General features: G+C 42.4%; 1 protein-coding gene across 1 annotated transcript in view; it reads left to right on the top strand.

Moving 5' to 3' along the window:
- The window catches only part of LOC139665087 (protein kinase C alpha type-like), a 30574-nt gene extending 14318 nt beyond the window's left edge, over window positions 1-16256 (top strand). Inside the window, exon 4 of the mRNA XM_071544053.1 lies at window positions 11349-16256. Within this exon, the coding sequence (XP_071400154.1) occupies window positions 11349-11513 (165 nt within the window). The 3' untranslated portion in view covers window positions 11514-16256. The remainder of the gene's footprint in view (window positions 1-11348) is intronic.
- The last annotated feature ends 1456 nt before the right edge of the window (window positions 16257-17712 follow it).

Genomic DNA, 17712 nt, shown 5'->3' with positions numbered 1-17712 from the left:
TAAAATGCAGTGTAGAGGCTGTCAATCTTCTCTGCTCTGGTCTCATTTGTTTACAGTAATCATACTTATATCTCATAATTAATGTGGTAATGATTTATTGATGTTATAATGCCACACATAGCACCTTTAATGAACACCCATATGCACAGTCACTTGTCGGAACATAGTGATGCGCTCACATGCACACACACAAAACATGCAGAAATGCAGAAAAAACAAGACGGGTAAACAAATAAAACCTTTTGAATTGCATATATCTAAACAAACAGCAAGAACAGATGGGATCATCACTAAAAGGCAAAGAAGACATCGTTTTTTTTTTCCCCCGCCCCACAGTGACATGTAGGTGGATGCATCTCTTTTTACTCAGCTGAAGCAAGAGGTTTTATGCCGCTCTGCTGTATTCTCTCCTCCCTTGGGGATTATGTGTTCTTGTCTGCTTGTTTACCAGCTCCTACCTCGGCCTTTTCAGTCAGATGTGTCAGAACACACAAACAGATGGAAAGTAACTAGTTAACACGACTCCAGTTGCTGTATTCGGGTAGAGTAACGCAACTTTTCTGTTACAGTTTTTTCCTCTTCCAAACTAATGTAATTTGAAACTATTTAGCTGTGCTTTTACTTAATTAACTTTTAAGACATAAAAGTAGGAAGAACAATGAGATCTTGAATTCACAGTTTCTTTCTGATAATAGATATTCCAAAATACAACATTTGGTAGAAAACAGTGTTCAAATCAAATTTAAACAGGTGTTGGACAAAGTTATTCTTACATAATTTTGAGTTTGTCATTGCGGAAGTAAACTGTACATTAGTTAGACTTAAACATTCGTTTTTTGGAATGTTGGTGAAATGTATAAAATGAGATTTATATAAAAATCTTTCTTGACTTAGCCTATTGCTTTTATATGAGCTGAAAAGGAAACATCCCCAAATCTGAACCATTCAAATATTTGCAAGGACCACACACACACACACACACACACACACACACACACACGCACGCACACATTCCAGGGTTGGGGTCAATTTCCCCAAGGGGATCATTAAAGTTTGATCTAATCTAATTTAATGCACTTTCAATTCAGTCACTTCAGGAAGTCTTTGACTTTAATATTCTAAAACTGAAGATCATTTGCCATACAAAAAAAAAATGTTCTCATATACAAACTCTAAAGGAATTGTCACAAGAGACAGGTCTATGAATATTATGGATTATTATGGAAATTGGAGATTCAATTTACATTCTGAATTTATTGCAGTGAAAGTGAATTAACTCCAACTGCAAGGCATCCACGCTCTCTTTCTCTCTCTCTCTTTCTCTCTCTCTCTCTCTCGCTCGCTCGCTCGCTCACACACCCACACACACACACACTATCCCCATGCTGAAGCATTGTGTCACCGCAGACTAAAGCCCTCCTCTCTGTCAGACATGGGCTAAAGTATCCTTGAAAATGGGTTCTGAAAAATAGATTTGAAATACGTGAAGTGGTATTTCACTTTGGTACGTCATTGTCATTTCCCAGCACCCTCTCTTCGACATGACTTCACAAATAGTCATCTTCCAATGCTAGCCCCTCATGCAATGTGCAGTCGCCACCAGTTTTTTAGAGTGTACAGTGGAAAGTGACAGGAAAGATAGTGGGGAGATGACATGCAATAATGTTGAGTGTATTCCAGCCCATGATATTGCAGGTACTTGGCACGCTCCTTTTAAGCCCACTGAGCTATGGCAAACATGTCCCCAGGCTATTAATAATTGCAAACAGGCAAAATTACTTCTGAAAAAGAAAATGAAAAACACAGAAATTTTTTTTAGCTTGTTCTCCCACATTTTTTTTAGCTTGTTCTCCCCATTATAATTTGTAGGTCTACTTCTTTTAGTGTGTTTATTTATGTGATTCTGTGTGCTTTAAGGCTAAAGGATGCAAATAAAAGTGACCGACATTGCTAAGGGCCACCAGGACAGCCAATATTGGTGGCTAGCTGTTTGTCGACCCACACAGGGATATCTGTGACAAAAATGACAAATGAAATGATAGCTTTAAAATTACCCTTAAAAGGCATTTGTAAAATCACAATCATTTCTTGCATTTTTTGCTAAATAAAAAAAACAGAAGAAAGAAAAGTGCAAAACTGGGTCAGTTTCCCAGACATGGATTAAAGCTAATTGTCCATTACAAAGTTAAGTTCACAGGCCTTTCAGAGAAATGAATTGAATTTATTGGATCCGTAGGACACCATATAAAAGAGCATTATGTGATGAGAAATGTATTTTTGGGCAATGCTGTGAAACAGGATGAAACATCTGTTCATGTAGTTCATGTGCTTATAGCAACAAAGCTTAGACAGAACCACAGGCAATGTGACCCAACAGAACGACCCAAAAAGATTTCCTCTGTTTCCTTCACTGTCTTTGATTACATAAGAAGATCTTGTTACTAGAACATATTTGAATAGATATTTGACCCTGTATCGTACTTTGTTATCAGTTAAATATTACAATTTTATCAGTAAAACCGCTAGTTAATTTGGTTCTAGCTGAGGTTAGGCAAAGAAACGTGTGTGTAAGGAAAAGGTTAAGTTGAATCAAAAATATTGACTTGGTTAAAGGAACACTTGAGGGACCGTCCACACCTCTGACAAAAGGTTTGCTTACAAAGCTAAAGCTAATGCTAGCCCTAACTTTTACCATAATCTTAAAAGGAATACCTAGTTTTTGGGAGCCACTTAATTTAGGCTAACTGTTCAGTGATGAGAACATAGACACTCCCGTGCTCCATGCTATCACTTTAGCATACCACGGGCTATATCTCCCAAAAACTTGGTATTCCTTTTAAGATTAACATTAGCTTTGTTAGCAAAACTTTTGTCAGAGGTGTCATCAAATATTTGCTGAGATTTGTGGTTTGGCTTGATGTATGATTAGTGTGATTAGTTTGATTTAATATATGACAACACTATTTTGAATAATTGCAAACGAGAAACAGCTTAAGCCACACACATGCATCACACACACACACCAACACCACCCTAACTACCAGCACATCTGCAATACATGACGTAAATTAACGTCCTTAATCTAATAAATGCAACAGATTTACCGTACATGATTGCACCATATGTTCTTACATCTCATTAGATTTACATAATTGCAATAAATGAATCAGAAGAGTACATTCTGAACAAACAGGACACTTAGACATGTGAAGAAAACACTCGACTTGGGCTGGCTGACGTAATCTGACTAGAATCCCTTGTAACATTCAGCAGGCACTCCCATCCAGAGTGGCAGACAGTGCCAGGAAATGTACGTGAAGTTAGGATGCTACCAATAAGGTCCCAAATAAGAAATGAACTTTTAACCTTGTCAGCACTGATGTAATCCTGTACCCACTCTGCCAGACAGTGCTTACAGGAAAAGGGGAAAATCTGTATTTTAGTGTCTGGTCTAGCTATCAGGGATATCAGCGTTCAAAGTCAGGGATTTAAATCCTTTCATATTGATTTCTGCACAACCAGAATCAAGTTTTAACATCCAGTGATGTTAACATGTAGCCTACTAGGAATTTGATTTGATCTTAAACGAGTTTGGCCCATTATGTGACACAAGGATTGACAATTAATAATTAGCGATTAGCATTATCCTAAAAGTGAGAAAATGAGCAGCTCTAAGGCTGGATGGTTAGTTAAATGTAATGATGCATCTAAACCTGCCAGACTTGTTTAGGAGATATAAAATTTGACCAAAAAAAAGTACTTTCACTAGACAGACAGCTAGCTAGCTGCTAGCTAGCCAGACAGCTAAAGTTTGTGCGCTGTAGATTCGTAATGGACAAGACAAATGATGAAAAAGTTATGACTCTACAGGCCACAGGATTAAAAAAACAATATTAACTTTGGGTTACTAAAAAGTGTATCTTCATACTTTGAATAATGCTAATTGCCTATGATTAGGCTACTTAACATGCTATATGCTAAAGCGTTAGCATGCACACCGGACAGAACTGTCTACCAGAGACACAGAGATGATTTTGGTATAAAAACTATATAAAGTCAGTATAGTTCTTCAATGAGATGGTGCACTTAACATACAGTAAATACGACAGATTATGACGTGTACACACATCATATAGTCTTCACAGTAGTAATATTAGAATGAATTTACTCTGATGCATGACAAGTGGTTCGAGATTGGAATATAATACTGCCTCAACATGACCCCTTTTAGTCAAGTCAAAACACATCTGCAGGCATAGGCTATATATGGCATGTATTATATGGGCCATAAGTAATTTCAAAGACACCCTCAGTGCATAATTGATATAACTCTCATATATTATGAATGTATATCTCATATAGCTGTCTTTATGCTGCACAGCAAGGAGTGGTTTTGAAATCCCTTGTGTACACACGAGCATAATACTCTCTCTCTCTCTCTTTCTTTCTTTCTTTCTCTCTCCCTCTCACACTCTCTCTCTGATTCTCTCTCACACACATACATGCACACAGACAGTTTTCATTCACTATATTAAAAAGAAAAACATCAAGGAGGCAACAGAGATGAAGTAGGTCACTCAGTGTCTTGTGTGTGTATATATATATATATATGGGTGTGTGTGTATGTATGTATGTGTATATGCGTGCGCGCACCTTACATATTCAGTTTAAATATGTAGTTTTCTTCTGTTTCACCCCTCAAGGGCGCCCCTCCCTCTAATAAGGTGAATCCTGGCCTCTGTGTCCCCGTAGTCTCTTGCTGGATACATAAGCTGTGTGTGCCGGGAATGCTGTGTGCGCTTTGTGTGTGTGTGTGTGTGTGTGTGTGTGCGAAGGTGAAAGAAAGTGAGGGTTAAAGACTGACGAGAGTAGGGGAGGAAAGTCGTCACGTTGTCAGTTGCATGTCTGTGTGTGTGTGTGTGTGTGTGTGGGAGGGGGTCTTACATTTCAGAGGAGAGAAAGAGAGAGGGGGGGGGGGAGCTTCCGTGCATGTTCAGTGGTTCTGCTTGCATGCATGCAATCATGTGCATGTCCATGGCACAGTGCATGCATGCATGGGTTCTGGTTATGAATGCAGGTATGAGTGTGTGATGAGAGAGAGAGAGAGAGAGAGAGTGAGAGAGTTTCTGACCGCTCCCTCTAACCTCCATCACCCCATAGCCATCCGTCACGTCCATCCCACTGCCATGTAACACAGTCCTGTTTCCGAGTCCATTACCGCCCCAAATAGCTTGTCATTAAACCCGCTCCGCCCCCGCAACCTCACCGGGTCTAACCCCTGTCTCTCTAATCCCCTCCTCCTCCTCCTCCCCCCCCCCCCCCACCTCTCCTCCTCCGCTCAATCTCACTTCATCCGCCTGTGACGGCTGCGGAATTGCAATCAATACACCCGGCAGCACCCAGCTGAGAGAATCAAAACCATCTGTATCTATTGGAACACGGGGGGGGGGGGCTGGAAAAGGCTCGGAGGATGCAGCCTGAATCCTATGTGCTAGAACGAGTGCGAGGACAAGCCACCTACCGTACGGTGTAGGCAAACAACAGGTGGAAGCCCGGTAATTAAACGGTTAGTGTTAGTATGGTAATTTCAGGAAAACAGGGGTAATTTCATGCGAACGGAAAACACATTTGCCATCCACGCGTCGGACGCCCCCCGCCTCGCCCCGGTCCGCGGCCCGACCATCTGCGCGGCCGACGGGGGGAGGGGGGGGGGGGGAGAGAGCGACGAAGGGGAAAAAGTAGGTCAAATCGGAAAAGTTGCTGATTAATAGTGATGGGAGCGGTGAATGGAGGGAGGGGAGGAGGGCGAGAGGCGAGTGGGAGGACTTAGTCACCGCGCCGAAGTCTTGGGAACGCAGTCCGAGGCAGGGGGGCGCACACACCTTGGATACGCGCAACACACACACACACACACACACACACACACACACACATAACATTGCGGCGATATGGACAAGCTGTGAGTCATTGTAGCTGTAAAAGGATGAGAGGCGCAGACTCTTGCAGCTTGACTGAGCATCTCTGCCTTTCCTCTTTTCGTTTCAGTTTATTTTTTCTAATGTGAGGTCAAGGGAGGTTTGGTACATTTGAGTATTTGTCTTAAAGGCCCAGTCTGCTCTGTGGCACACACTGTTGAAACATAGTGTCCCCACTGCTGGCTTTGTTTACAAAGTGATTTATTATTATCTATTTAAAATTAGAGTAAAGCAGACCTGTAATTGAATTCATTTTAATTTCTTATTTTCATAAAATAAGGGATAGTAATTACCAAAAAATAGATGAATATAGCATACCATATAGATTTTCAGAGATGCCATTGTTATATATTGTACACATATAAATGTGGATTCAATGATTTTGACCCCCCCCCCCCCCCATTTCAACTAAAAATAACTTGGTCAGACAGGTCCGTGTTCATTTTTTTGTAATTTAATTTCTCTGTTCTGTTGAATGTATGTTATTAAGCTCAGATGAATGACTCTCTTCTCTTCACTTCATAACAAGTTAACAAAACAAGGCGGGATATTAGGGAGACGACAAGACAACAGCGGAAAGCTCCCCAGGCCGGCGGCTTGGATGGCAGAGAGAGAGAGAGAGATAAGAGAGAGAGAGAGAGAGGGAGAAAGTGGGAGAGAGAGAGAGAGAGTCTTGGCACAACTCTTAATGGAGGCAGGCACTCATTTATCATCCTAAGTAGCTGAGCGTTCTTTTAATATGCTTGAGTGCAGAGGCGTGTGCGTCCTTATGTGTGCAGAGAGAGAGAGAGAGAGAGAGAGAGAGATTGAAGACAAGAAAAAGTAGGTCAAATATCCATGTAGGACACTATGTCACCATGTATGGAAGGATGTATAAACAACATAACGCTTCAGTCTCATTCTGTAAGGTTCTGGCTGAATCACCCAATGTGAAATAACAGCACCAGCCATGTGCGTTTTTTTTTTTGTTTTGTTTTTTGCCAAAAGGACAAATCTGTCGTCTCATAATACAACGATCAATAGATGCGTCACTTTTTCAAAAGGCCATAGCGTGTTTAGAGTCATAATTTTTGCTTTTGTTCCTATTCAGCTAATCCTTTGAGCTCCAGTTGTCTTTTTAAGGAGTGAAATCCCGTTATGGGAGACCGACTCTTATGTAGTAGTAGTTTTCTAGTCAAGGTCCTCGCTTCTCAAAATCTTTCTGTACGTGTCTGAAGCGCTTGGAAAGAAACCTTATCTGTGCTCCGGTATCCATGGGTACCTCTTATTTCTAAGCAGGGCTTAGCAGCTGTTTCGGGGAGAGGGCTCCTGCTGTTGCTGCTGTCAGACTATTGGAACATTTAAAAAAAAAAAATCAACATTTATATAAATATTTTTTCACTTCGAGCACTCTGGCGCCCTGAGCTCTAAAAAAAATCACGTCAGAAACATACAGTCCCTACATGCTTTCTGTTCGGAAAAATAACAAAGAAAAACGACGTAGAAATGCAGCCGAATAAATGAAACGTTTTGTACAGACTCGCCGCTTGTCAGTTTGGCAGCTGAAACAAATCCCGCCGCCGCATATGCTTTGCGTACACGCTGGTTTCGGGTTATTGCTCGAGAGCAGAAGCCCGGTGTCAGAAGGAGTCAGTGTGTTCCGATCCGGAAAGGGACGTGTCGGGGATCAAGAGCGAGAAACGTCCGGCCGGGCTTGAGCGACGGACGGCCCGTGATGGATAGAAGAAGACAAGTCGACATGTTTCACAGAGAGAGAGAGAGAGAGAGAGAGGGAGGGAGGGAGATTGAGGGATGCTGGGTATTACCCATCAATCTCTGTTATCTGCTGTGTGTGTGAGAGAGACAGAGAGAGAGAGAGAGAGGGAGGGAGAAAGAGAGAGAGAGAGACACACACATTTACACACATACACACAGCCACATTTGCTCCCTATCTTGAAGTGTGTGTCCTGCCTTCCGTCCGCTCGCTGACAGGGTGGCAGTGGCTCGGAGCGAACGTCACCTGTCAGTGGCAAGAGTCAGAGGACAGTGGAGCCTCAGGTCCCACACACACACACACACACACACACACACACACACACACACACACAGTCAGAACGCGCACACGTACGCTTGCCCAGACACTGGTGTACAGATTCGGACACACACATACTGCCACACAAACACATACCGGTATATAGACACAGGCATTCACACACACACACACACACAAATACTGACACACACACACACACACACACACACACACACAGACGATGACGACTTGACTGTGAATGTAGGGCAGCAGCGGAGAAGGCCACAGTTAGTCACTGTGTCTAACGTTTCAAAGCCAAACCATCGCTAGTCCACAAACACTAACGAGCGAAAGAGCCTGGAAGAGAGAGAGAGAGAGAGAAAAACAAAGAAAAAAAAAACTGCAGACCAGGGGCTATCTCTCTCCCGCGAAACTTTCCCTCTTTTCACGCTTTCTCCCAAAACGAGTGCTCGTTGTGTTTTTTTTTTTTTTGCCGTGGATCAATGGAGGTTTTTCCGCACAGGCCTGTTTTTTGGTGGCAGAGCGGTGCGGATCTATAGCGAATTCCACTGGGGGGGAGGGGGGGACAGTTCCTGAACCCGATCCAAGTCCCTCATACCCGAAAATGAACCATGAGGCCAAAGTGTACTGTGAGCCGATGTTTATTTCTATGACAACAGTGTTGAAAGTTCTGCGGTTACCGTCTTAAGCGCAAATTACCGATTCAAGAACATTGATTTCAGTGGAAATGTCCTCTCTTTCTCTCCCAGCACTGTGTTAAGCCCCCGTGGCATTTTGGCTTCACAGAGCCGCTGATATTCCCAGCCTCCTGCACAACAGTGTCTCCCTAGGGAACATGAAGGCCAATTAAGTGATGAACTGTGTCTTCGTGTGTGTATGTGCGTGTGTGTGTGTGTGTGTGTGTTAGTGTTAGTGAATGCATGCGTCTGTGTAGGTGAGCCCAGTGTGTAGGTGGAATAGCTGATGAGGATAGAGAAGGATGATGAACGAAGCCCTCTCTCTCTCTCTCTCGCTCTCTCTCTCTCGCCTTTCTCTCGCTCTCTTTCACTCTTTCAAGTAAAGATAGAGAAGAATGGCTTAACAGCGTCTTGAAGTCGAAGTGAAGTGAACTTACGCTGCTCCGTTGTTGCTGTACTCCATCTTTAATAATGTGTATTGGACCATTTGATTAAAGTACAGTTGTGGCTATTTACAATGCTCATGGTACAGTGGCTTGGTTTGACAGCAGTATACAGAGTGATGCTGCAACATGCCTGCACACATCTCATGGAAATGTGACCATATACAGGTTTGCCCTGCATTTTAAATGGCCGTAACTGTACTAAGGAAAATAGTAAGTAACAAACATCTATTAATCTATAACATGTACGCCAAAGAAAGACATAACCCAACAAGATAGGCAAACTTCAAACAAAGAAGCAAGTCAAACAAAAGAGACAGACTTCAAAGTAAACATGTTCCACTTCCACCTTAAAGGTCTGGTGCAATGAGAATTGCATTTCTCAATTTCATGGTATAATTTAACAAAGGACCTGTTAATGTAAAGTTACCCAAATTATTAGAACTGTCAGCACTGTGGAAATTTGGAAACATTCTTTGAGAAACCCTCCATCTGGTTGTCAACAGACTCAAACAGTTTTAGAATTCCAATCTACTTCCTGGTGTAAATGATGTCACTTACACCCAGGTTTTAATGAATGCTGTGATTGGTCGACAGTCTGCAAAGTTAATCAGGTGTCCCATAGTCTGTCAGACAATAGTGGAAGGTTCGGCTCTCACTCAGTCCTACAAGCTTTGTACCATCTAACCATCAAAAACTCAAAAAAATGATGCTCATTGTGGTCAACAATCAACAACAACATCCTGACTGAGTTGAAATCACTGCACTTTCATTGCATCTTTAAGGACCTGATCTGAAGTCAAGGTCGTCTCTGATGGCCTTTTTAGTTTAGCTGGTCTAAGGCTGTGAAGTGGAATGTCATTCATCCAACACACCATGTCTAGATGACAAAGTGTTGCGGCCAGAAAGTGACGCAACTGATAGCACATCAGATATTGGCACAAACTAAATGTAGTAATACTTAACATAACAATACTTAACACACTTAATATAATACTAAATCAAGCCTGTATTAAGCACTACTAAATATCAACAGTGGCACTTTTTTATCTTGAAAGCCATTACATGCGCATACATCATGTAGGTGTCTTTCAAGAAGTCAGGGGCGATATCACTGAAGTGACAGTAATGAGATGTACACCCACATCCCCCAGCATGTATGTGACCTTCCTTTGTTGAGAACGTCTCTGAAGTGCTAATTCTGCGGCCACATGACACCATCCGTTTCCATGTCTTTGATATGATTTGATTATCCTCTCATCACGGAAACATGAAAACTGTTTTGATGTCTCCTGTTCCATATTGACGTTCGCCTCCCTCTTTAGAACATGCTAATTAACCCCTTTGTGATCTCGTCGCACATCGATGCTATTGCTAGTTTGCTATTTCAAGCTATCCTTTGTAACATAATTAGATTTGACGGGGGGGGGGGGGGGGGGGTCAAACGCTCAAATGCACAAAAGCATGTGCATAATACATCGTTGCCATGATAAAGGAGCAGGTTATTAGGTCAGAGCCAACACAGCAGAAGCCCTGACACTGTTTCCCCTCACTGAAGCAAACCCGGGCCTTGTTTATTCAAAACTGGATCGCTGTTCCACAGCTGCGCCAACGTTAACTCGGCATCCAGGAGACGCAATTGCATAATGATCCAGGTGAACGGGATGTAGAGCATGTAATCTGAGGTTATTGTTGCAATAAGGACATACAGTGATAGGAGAAGTAAAGCGGAGGATCAGGTGTAGAATGGGCCATGGGACAGGAGGAAGGGGCATGGACTCATAAATTATTCCAATTTGGCACAGTTACATTTCTGCTAGTAAATAGGGTGAAGCGGATGCACTCGCTAATGTTGCTTGTTGTTTTTGTCTGAGCGCATTATCTAATTGCCGAGCCCTGTGTTTGTGTGTTTTCTTTGTTTTTAAATGGGTGATGATGATGAGGTTGATGACTGATGATGTCTGATGATGCCTCCGATGGCGTGTGTCCTGTGCTTTGGGTCCATTAGTGGAAATCGTGACAAAAAACCCGATTCTGCCGAACGCACCGCCTCTTGCCTTTCGCAGAATCGATGTCCTTGTGCGTACTTTTTTGCGGCCGCTCCGACTTTTTTCCATGTCTGTTTTGTGGTCGCTCGCCTTTCTCCTCTCCTTCATCACGTCAAACGCCTCATGTCTAACGTCTCCCTTCCCGTCTCTTCTCTCTCTCTCTCTCCCAACAGTGCGGCAAAGGAGCAGAGAACTTCGACAAGTTCTTCACGCGCACCCAGCCGCAGCTCACGCCGCCGGACGAGCTGGTCATCGCCAACATCGACCAGGCGGACTTCGCCGGCTTCTCGTTCATCAACCCGCAGTTTGTCCACCCCGCGCTCAACAACGCCGTATGAGAAGGACAGGGGGAACCATCTCCCTGAGGAACCTCCCTGCTCACTGCCACCCACTAAAACCAACCTCCAAGCTAACATCTGACCACAACTTGATCAAGGCCCAAACTAATCCTTGATGTATTGATTTTAATAATAAGCAGAATTCTAGGACATGGATATTTGTTCTGTGTAATGACTTTGCCAGTATAAATAGATTAGCCAGCGTAAAATGTAAAGGCTGCCACAATTTCCTTGATTTTGACGATGAGGGTGCAGACAAGGATGTCCTTCGTTTCCGCTGCAATTTGTACTGGAAAGCCTATTACCATTATTACAGGCATTGAGATGGGAGAATGGGTGTCGGTCTTTATTAATCTATGCCAGTATATGATGTAATTAAGAGAATAATTAAGGAACTTTTAACTGAAATACCATTTAAGGGATGGATTAACTCAATTTGCAAAAACTGATGTCTCTCAGCAACTGTTCATTCTTTACAAATCTCAATGGATGCCCATTACAGCCTGCAGAACTGGTTCGGCGGCTCACACTATATTCTATATGGATCATTTTCACTATATAGATATTGTGTGATGACCTGAAAGCCGCTCATAGAAGGCAGTGTAGAAGCTAAAGCCAAATATGAAGGACAGGGGGTGCCAGCGTTGAAGCAGCACCTTGTGATTTAATGTTTGTATACTGTATCTTGTTTACAGTTTTCTTCCCCTTTCTGTTGTTTTCACGGTGATGGTGAGATTCTATTTTAGTACGACTCAGTTCTAGCCCGTCTCGCGTTCCGGTGTGTGTAGCAAATCGACTTACGAATTATAACTCAGTAATATACAGCCTGTAAAAACGCAAATATGCGAGACGCACATGCATGCACGTGTGTCGGGGGGGGAAACATATTGATCAAATCCAATTCGTCATAACTATTAGTTGAACTGTTATCACCCTGTTCATATTGTAGTTTGCCTGGTTTTTAAAACACAGCTACACACACACACTAGCACAAAACTGACACAGCCTTTTCCTAGCCCTTGCTTGAGCTGCAGGTCGTATTCTTCCCTCCTCATTCATTTTAAAACCACAAGGTTTTAGTAATCAGTTTAGAATGTGGGCAGCGGCAGACAACATGTCATATCTACCTTGAGAAATCACACCTAAAGAGTTTACAGTTTGTCATTTTCTAACACTATTCAGTGTTAACTGCTCTGTCTGTCTCATCTGCACGCCCACGACTAAAATGAAGCCTCCCTACAGCCATAAATGTCTTTACAGGAGCTGCTTTTAAATCCAGTTCCTTCAAAGGAAATCACCCAAACTTGCAAGGACGTTTCTTTTGTTGTTGTCATTTTTAAATTTGTAGACTATAAAATAAATTGATGTCAAGTCATTGTTTTCTGTATTAACCATGCAATGTTATATTGCATATCATGCCCTCATATATAAAGTAGATGCAACCCGTTTGTCTGGTTTCTTGGATACAGAAGAAAACGGAACATCTCCATTGACCGTGCTTTGTTGCCCTGGCAACAAGCTTGTCCTGTATCCAGGATCCAAGACGATCATATTAGTCAGAATCCTTTTTTGCGTGTCCTTTTTTTTTCTTTTCTGTAATATCTCTTAAATAGATTCGTTTTTATTCTCCTCCGCTCTTGTGATTTCATACATATTTTTCCATTAGATCAGATTCATAATATTTTAATGTATCACATACCAGTGTGTAACTCCTTTGTAAATATTCATGAGTTATTTAAAAAAAAAAAAAAAAAAGTATAGCAACTTACAGTTTTTATACCAACACCTGAATGTGCTTTTATTACATTAGATAAGTTCAACGTATATTTCTATGTAAAAAAAGAAACAAAAAACAAAATTACCCAATACAGATCGACTTTGTAACAACTGGGTGTCTTTCACAGAGTCCAGATTTAGCAAGTTGTGACGGATATCTGTGCGACTCGTTTTGGCAGATTTATCAAAGCAATTTTTTTCAGTTATCTCTACTCATATCCAATGTTTTTTGAATGCAAATAGTGTGTTGACTGGATGCGTGCCTGGCTGTCGACCGTCCCTCCTGTATCTGCATGCTGTTGGTAGGGATCATCCATGCACGTCAACTAAATGCTGCATGCTACTAAGCATGAAACCCCAAGGAGTTCCAACCTTAAACATAGATCTAGATGAGTCGCCAAAATTCAACCTGGGCCCTTACACATCAAGGACCTTAAGAGTGCTGATCTGAGACCAGCTAGGCTCTTTAAGATGCTGTGTGTAGGATTTTGTCATTACTGGATCACAGTCAAATAAGGTTTTGATGACACAGTCTAGCAAAAGTGAGAATTCAAAATCTCTAAGTGAGCTATAGAACATACTGTAGAACCCATAGTCATTATTATCTATAATAATTAGATTAGATGACATATTTACTGACAATCCCACACAGATTACTTCTAAAGTGAAATGTTTTTCTTATCCTGTGACCTGGCCAGTGGTTTCTAGATCAGTCCTCTTACCTGTAGAAGCTCAATACATGTGGTTCCCTTTCCTCTTCCCTATTACAGGGCGATGTGGAACACTGAATCCAGATCTGTTGTGAGGTGCGACTCAGTAGCACTGCTCTTTCGCTAGACCAGTGGGACCACTCGCTCTCTAGTGTCTCATTAATGGGGTTTATGTTATGATGTGTAATGTTGTGTTGTCAATTTGTAACCGTTTTGGTTCTTTTCTCTTTTTTTTTGTCATGTGTTGTCGTTGTCGTCGATTTTATTTCTCTAGCTTCTGCTCAAGTAATTCAGGAATGTTCAAAAGAAATATCAACGTAGAAAACTCATATCTGACTGATATATATAGTTAACTATTGAAACCTTTGTAATATTTTCTCCCTGGTTTTTCTAAGGGTTGTGTTCTCTCCCTGTGTCTCCTGTTGTGTAACCTTTTCGCCTGTGCCAAACCAGAAAACGCCAGAACCCGACGATAGCAGCATTGCACTAGCTGTAGTCGTCCTGACGACTCTCTCTCTATAGGCTGACACCTGCCTAAAGCCACACCTGCTGTACACACTCTGTCCGCCGAGCAACATACTGCATGTAGCCATGAGTGCACCGATGCACGTCTGTACAATGTATAATGCCAGTCAGTTAGGTGGTAGATTTTCCTTACTTCCTTCATCTCGCCCCGGGCAAAACTGCATCTGAAAAGGATCTCAACTTGTGGAGCATTTGATTTAGCGTCTACAGCCTCTGATGTGGATTGTAAAAAAGTGAGAGAGAATTCTCCTAATATGTACTCAAACAGAATGTACTGAACAACAGCTTTGCCCTCATCTGAGCCTGTCCTAACCTGCACCTCTCTATGTGTCCATCCCATCTCATTGATAGCATCCGTAATGGCAGTAAACGAAAAGCTGTTCTCCTGTCTCCCCCTTCCTAGAGACTAAATTCTTCATCCTCTTCCTCGTCCATCTGTCCATTCGCTCAGTCGTAGACAATTGGCCATACCATGAAATATCGTAGAGCGTTAGCTACAGCACAGTCCAATGGGACATTAGCACTTTCTAGCCCAGTAAAGTTGATTCATCTCTTCCTCCATCTTTGTGTTTCACAATTGACACACCTAAAAATTCATACATTGGGGCCACTGTCTTATACAATCAGAAAACTGTACGACTTGCCTCGCCCTTCTGCGTGAACATGCTTGCTTTACCTTTTACCTCCCTGTGCCTATTCAAGACTGAACGATTTAGCGAGTTGGCGAGTCAACAAGTGAGTTTCTATCAAGAATATCCAAGGATGGGGTGATGGGTGGGGTTGAAGGAACAATGAACAGGTGATTGATGGGGATTGGCTGGAGGAATGAAGGGACGGTTGAGTGAAGAATGGTTTGATGGACAACCCCCTGTGCCTCGTCCCTCCCCTGTCTTTTACGGTACGCCCCCCTCTGTCTCGCTCCTGCGCTACCTACTCCTCCTTCCTCAGTGCCTGGGCAATCAATCCGTCATCTATCTCAACAAAGCCCTCCTATTACCTTTACAATCCCATCCGTTCATGAAAAGCAGCTATTTGGCCGACAGCTCCTCCTCCTCTCTCCAAATTCCATCTAATGTACCATGGGTAAGGAATTAGCCAAATGCATTTTTTTTTTGTTTTACTTTGTTTACACCCTATTCTACATCTTATCATTTTAAATTGAATCGGTCTGAATGGCTAGACGATAAACGGATGCGAAGATACCATCTTTAAATGTCAGGTTTCGAGAGAGGGGAGCGTTCTGATTTGTTTTCTTTTCACTTGGCATTTCTTACAGTCGTTCCTTTTTAGGTCCCACGTGCTTTTAGATGCATCCTGTTTGACTTCTCCGTGCTTAGTCGATGCTCTCCGCTCGGTTCTGTGTCCTGTTTGCTGTTGAAAAGAGAGAACCTGGAGTGAATCGCCATCTCTTTGGCCGTACAGAGCACAGGATCAATGATGCGCGGGAATGCCTTATCTCTTGACCCACACCGTAACATGGTCTCTCACTCTCCCGTCTTTGTTCATTTACAAACCAAGCGCTTCTTCTGTCCTTGTACATAAATGATTTAGATATCTACATAGACTGTAAAAGAAAGAATATATTGTATTTTGCAAATGGTGTATGTTTTCCTCCCTCCCTCCCCCTTTGTCAGCCTGAAACCCTTAAAACGAGTCTGAGCTACTTACCCTGTAATCGATCGTGTCATTTGTACCTAATGTATGATAATGCAAATAAAAAAAGGAAAATGATGTCCATACTGAAGCAAGTGCTGTTTTTTTTCTCTTTGAAATAGTCACTTGAACTTTATTATAACCCTTATATTGTGACGTATTTGCACAAATATGCATCCTGTCATTGAAGCTGGATGTCAGATCGCTGCAGGATCTTCTAGGTCAGATCCAGCTGTGACGCTCGGTATATGGGCTTCACCGCAAATGGGACAGGTGCATGTTTGGTTTATTTTGAGAGATGCATCACTGGCAACACCTGAAGTTGCACTGACATGTCCTTGTCAGGTTTCCTCACTCAAAAAGTTGGCAAAGGGAGTTGACTTGGTTGATGCGCAATTCAAATAACACACACTATTGGAGGCAAAGATTCAAGATAGACACGGTTTATACCCGCGATCTGCTTAATTGGCCCAGCTGAAAGAAAACTCAATTGAAAAATCTATATTTAGCAAATGATAACTCCCTTTTAGCATTTGCAGTTCCTCTACCTTGAGTGCCAGGTAAGTGCGGCTTTCACTTTCCACCTCAGTTCATTCCATTGCACCAGGGCAGATCAATCTATGACAAGAAAGTTTCTCCTTTTCTTATCTTGTAGCATCTCTTCTTCGTGAGGTAGTACACAGCAGAGGGTGAAAGGTAAGATAGGTGAGAGAAGCGGTCATGAGACAGAACTGAAGCCATGAAATCGCGAGCGCATGGTTCAGCTCTTTTGCCCGCCAAGACACCAGACATCGCAATTACAGAAAAAAAAAAGTATGTTATTGAAGCAGCTAGAAAATCATCCAAAGGCAAGTGTTGAACAGACTGGTTACGGAATGGTTACATTTGTACCAGATTAGATGTTAGGAATTGAGGTGCAGACGTAAGAATTCTGTGTGAAAGTAAGTAATAAAAAACTGCAACACGCCCAGGTTTAGGCCTCAAGCTGATCATACATGAAGACGAAGGGCGTACACATACTGTAAACACAACAACTGCACATAAAGTTTTCATGACACCGGTGCTGGTGTACATACAAAAAAAAGCATGAAACCAGGTGCTGAATTTTTCATTACACCGCAACGTAACATCTCTGCATCTGGCTCGAGCCCCTATGATTGTTTCAGGGTCAGAGTTCAAGCTGTACCTCGAGCCTAGCCAAACCCCTTCCCACCCACACACACACACACACACACACACACACCTGGCTGCCCGCCTGTCAAACTGCTGTTCTCTCACGTGGAATCCTACGTTTCCGCCGTAAGCAACCGGGCCTGACAAACAAAGAACACGTACTGTTGTCAGGAAGAGCTATAATAAGCATGGTAAACACAGGAAGAGGGAGGGAGCGATGGGTTTAGATATGGCATGTGTGTTATTCTGTTTTTTGGGTGCTCCCAAGTTTTCATATTGCATCTATTGGGTCGTCATTCCTTATCAATCCATACATTCTGCGTTTTCAGCACGTGTACAGATGTGTTTTTTTACCCGCACTT

Source organism: Centroberyx affinis, unplaced genomic scaffold, assembly GCF_046629955.1.
Source record: "Centroberyx affinis isolate AG114_WGS23_722 - 3 ecotype Tasmania unplaced genomic scaffold, CSIRO-AGI_Caff_v1 ptg004441l_1, whole genome shotgun sequence".
Lineage (NCBI taxonomy): Eukaryota > Metazoa > Chordata > Actinopteri > Beryciformes > Berycidae > Centroberyx > Centroberyx affinis.
Note: the sequence above shows the minus strand (reverse complement) of the source record. Positions and strands in the feature narration are given on the sequence as shown.